Genomic DNA, 2,569 nt, shown 5'->3' with positions numbered 1-2,569 from the left:
TTAATACTCGTCTGGTTATCATACCTGCCTTTCCCACGCGTGTCAAGGCTGAACTCAGTCCAGACACATTTTTACACCTTTTTTACATCGCGAACGATCCGTTTTTTGGTAAATAAAGATGCTACTTGCCGTCAAACAGGCAATAGTTGGCTCACTCTCGTCCAAGCAGTCCCTTGTAGTCGTTTCCCGACGCTGAAGCACAGCCACCTCAGACGACAGAGTTGTTTGCTCGTTAAAGACGACAAACATACACTTTACCATTACGTGATTTGTGTTAACCGTGCCCTTCCCACGCATCCCCACTCCCAAACTATCTTCCCATGTGGTGCTGATGGGCTGAGTCGTTGTCTCACTGGTGTGTTCGTCAACTGATTCACCAGACGAGACAAACGCCACAAAGTTCGTTACCCCAGACTCAGCGCCAGCGCCAGCGCCAGCGTGGACGGCGGCCACGGATGCAGCTGAAAAATTGCCACTCTGATTCGTGTTGCCCTGTACACTGTTACCCACACCATAACTCCTCTCTGCCAGTGCGTGCTGTAGCAGAATAATCTTTAACATGTTCCCCGAAATGAGATAAGCGTTTGGAAGTATACGGGTTGATATGAATAAGGCGGTGGCGTCCTGTTCGTGCTTAAGGACAAGGGTGCGGCTCAAACCTACATCAAAACCGTGCTTTTGTGTGACGACCGCCAATTCCGCCACACTCCGCTCCACTCGTGGTCTGGAAGTCCCACAGCGTCCCCGTCTAACGGAATAAAAGTCCCCAAAGTCTCCCCCGTGATGAAGTGGCAAGCCAACACCTTGGCATCTTCCTGGCCGTTGCTTGTGGTGGAGAAGCGAAGCACTCGTCATCCCCAGGCTGTGGGTGTGGTTTCCCATGCTCCAGCCCCACTACCAAACGGCTTTCAAGAGCCTTCACTACAGGGATACATACCGTTAAAAGCAATCTTTTTGCTCTTTTCAAGTCCCACAAGAAGAGGGCCCACGCACGAGTCATTATACATATAAGTAACACCTGCTATGCAAACGTGACCTCATCGAAAAGAAACTAGAAGCCTCGACGCGCCTCAGCCTCCCTTGAAGGCAACTCCTGTTTGGCACGTCGCGTGGCACATGAAATGATGTCGCAGCCTTGTCAAGCATAAAAAAATAATGTCCATGGGATCGTTAATGCACAAATCTCCATCGGGTAGGATGACCGGGGAAACTGCCACACCCTCCATGCAACTCAGAGATGTGGCGTTAAACCAATTACGGCGGATGTTATATTGCACACGATGGCAATTGGCCTGGTACCCCATCCACCCTTCGGTGGCGCGGCGAGAGGACCTCTATGCACAACACGCAGCTGCAACCTTAGGGCTTTTCTCTCCAACCGCATTTTATTAAAATCATTCATGTCCATCTCCTGCACAAGCCTGGCTGCCACGTCGTTCATCATCCAGAGCTGCCCTGGCTCGCTCCCTCCGCCAAAGTATCACCTCGCGGCCACACACCACCTCGGTTAATGTATCTGTGACAGTTGCAGTGTCCAACAGAAGACGAGTAAGGGCCGCAATGGGGAGCTGAATACCATGAAACAATAGTGCACTGTTGAACATGAGACAAGCAGCTCTACATTGAAATAAACTTTTGGTATCCCAAAAAAAAACTCTTGACACCAAAGACAATCTCTGTCTGGAACGGGCGGACTAAACTAAACTGGCTGGGTGGTGTTGTCGTTTGACGGCTCGCTGACGTGCACACGTGGAGCATATCCACCACGTCGTGTACGCATGGCATGCGACTTATTTCCGTCATCACCATGCTTGGAGTTGACACATCTCCATTTCCTCCAAAAGTTCCGCGGTGGCTGTCGGTGGAGAGAGGGAGTTTTGAAGCCTTGCAAGTGTCGACCTGAGACTCCCCTCCGAGCTCGAAGGGTGCGTGGCGTTGCCTGTCTGCTTTTCAATTGTACAGTGCGAAAGATGTGTGTTACTGGTCATGGCGTGGAAGTTATCTCTTTCTTCTATCCTTGTCTTCCTCGCTGCTCCTCTGGAAGCCTTTCTCCTCCACTTCCCCACTCGCCCTCCGGCGGCCCACGGTAGTCCTCACAGCCACTCTTCAGCTCTAAAGAGGCAATATTATGTGGATAATTCCCTGTGTTCGTCTACCAGACGTAATGCAGTAATGCAGAAGATTTACCACAAGCTGCCACAGATATACATATATATATATATAAACGAATCTGCAGCAAAGCAGGGAAAATTTTAAAAAGTGGGGAAGAACGAGAGAGAGAGAGAGAAGTAAAAAATGGAAAGTGAACTAGTCACCCACCAACACCAAAGGCAAAAATGAGGACACACACAGACACAGACACACACACACACACAGAAATAAACTCATGCAAGCACACCCAGCAATGTAAACACGTACATGCGTGTGCATCTAATGCGTATATATTGAAACACACACAAAGGAGAACCTACTTAGGTTGGAAGACTGGCGGTACCTCTCAACCCTATTATTACTCTCTCTCTCTCTCTCTCTCTCTCTCTCTCTCTCTCTCTCTCTCTCTCTCTCTCTC

General features: G+C 49.6%; 1 protein-coding gene across 1 annotated transcript, besides 3 other annotated features; it reads right to left on the bottom strand.

The window, feature by feature from the left end:
• Positions 1–54: 54 nt before the first annotated feature.
• On the bottom strand, positions 55–882 carry TraAM80_09841 (uncharacterized protein; the record flags this gene model as incomplete). Its single annotated transcript, XM_029386500.1, has 1 exon — positions 55–882. The coding sequence occupies one exon, from the start codon at positions 880–882 to the stop codon at positions 55–57; it is 828 nt and encodes a 275-aa protein (XP_029233645.1).
• Positions 883–2,202: 1,320 nt separating this feature from the next.
• Positions 2,203–2,223: a microsatellite.
• Positions 2,224–2,342: 119 nt separating this feature from the next.
• Positions 2,343–2,401: a microsatellite.
• Positions 2,402–2,512: 111 nt separating this feature from the next.
• Positions 2,513–2,569: a microsatellite.

This window comes from Trypanosoma rangeli, assembly GCF_003719475.1.
Source record: "Trypanosoma rangeli strain AM80 chromosome Unknown Tra_15.4_contig_00697, whole genome shotgun sequence".
Lineage (NCBI taxonomy): Eukaryota > Euglenozoa > Kinetoplastea > Trypanosomatida > Trypanosomatidae > Trypanosoma > Trypanosoma rangeli.
The sequence above is the reverse complement of the archived record's forward strand: the minus strand, read 5'-3'. Positions and strand labels throughout refer to the sequence as shown.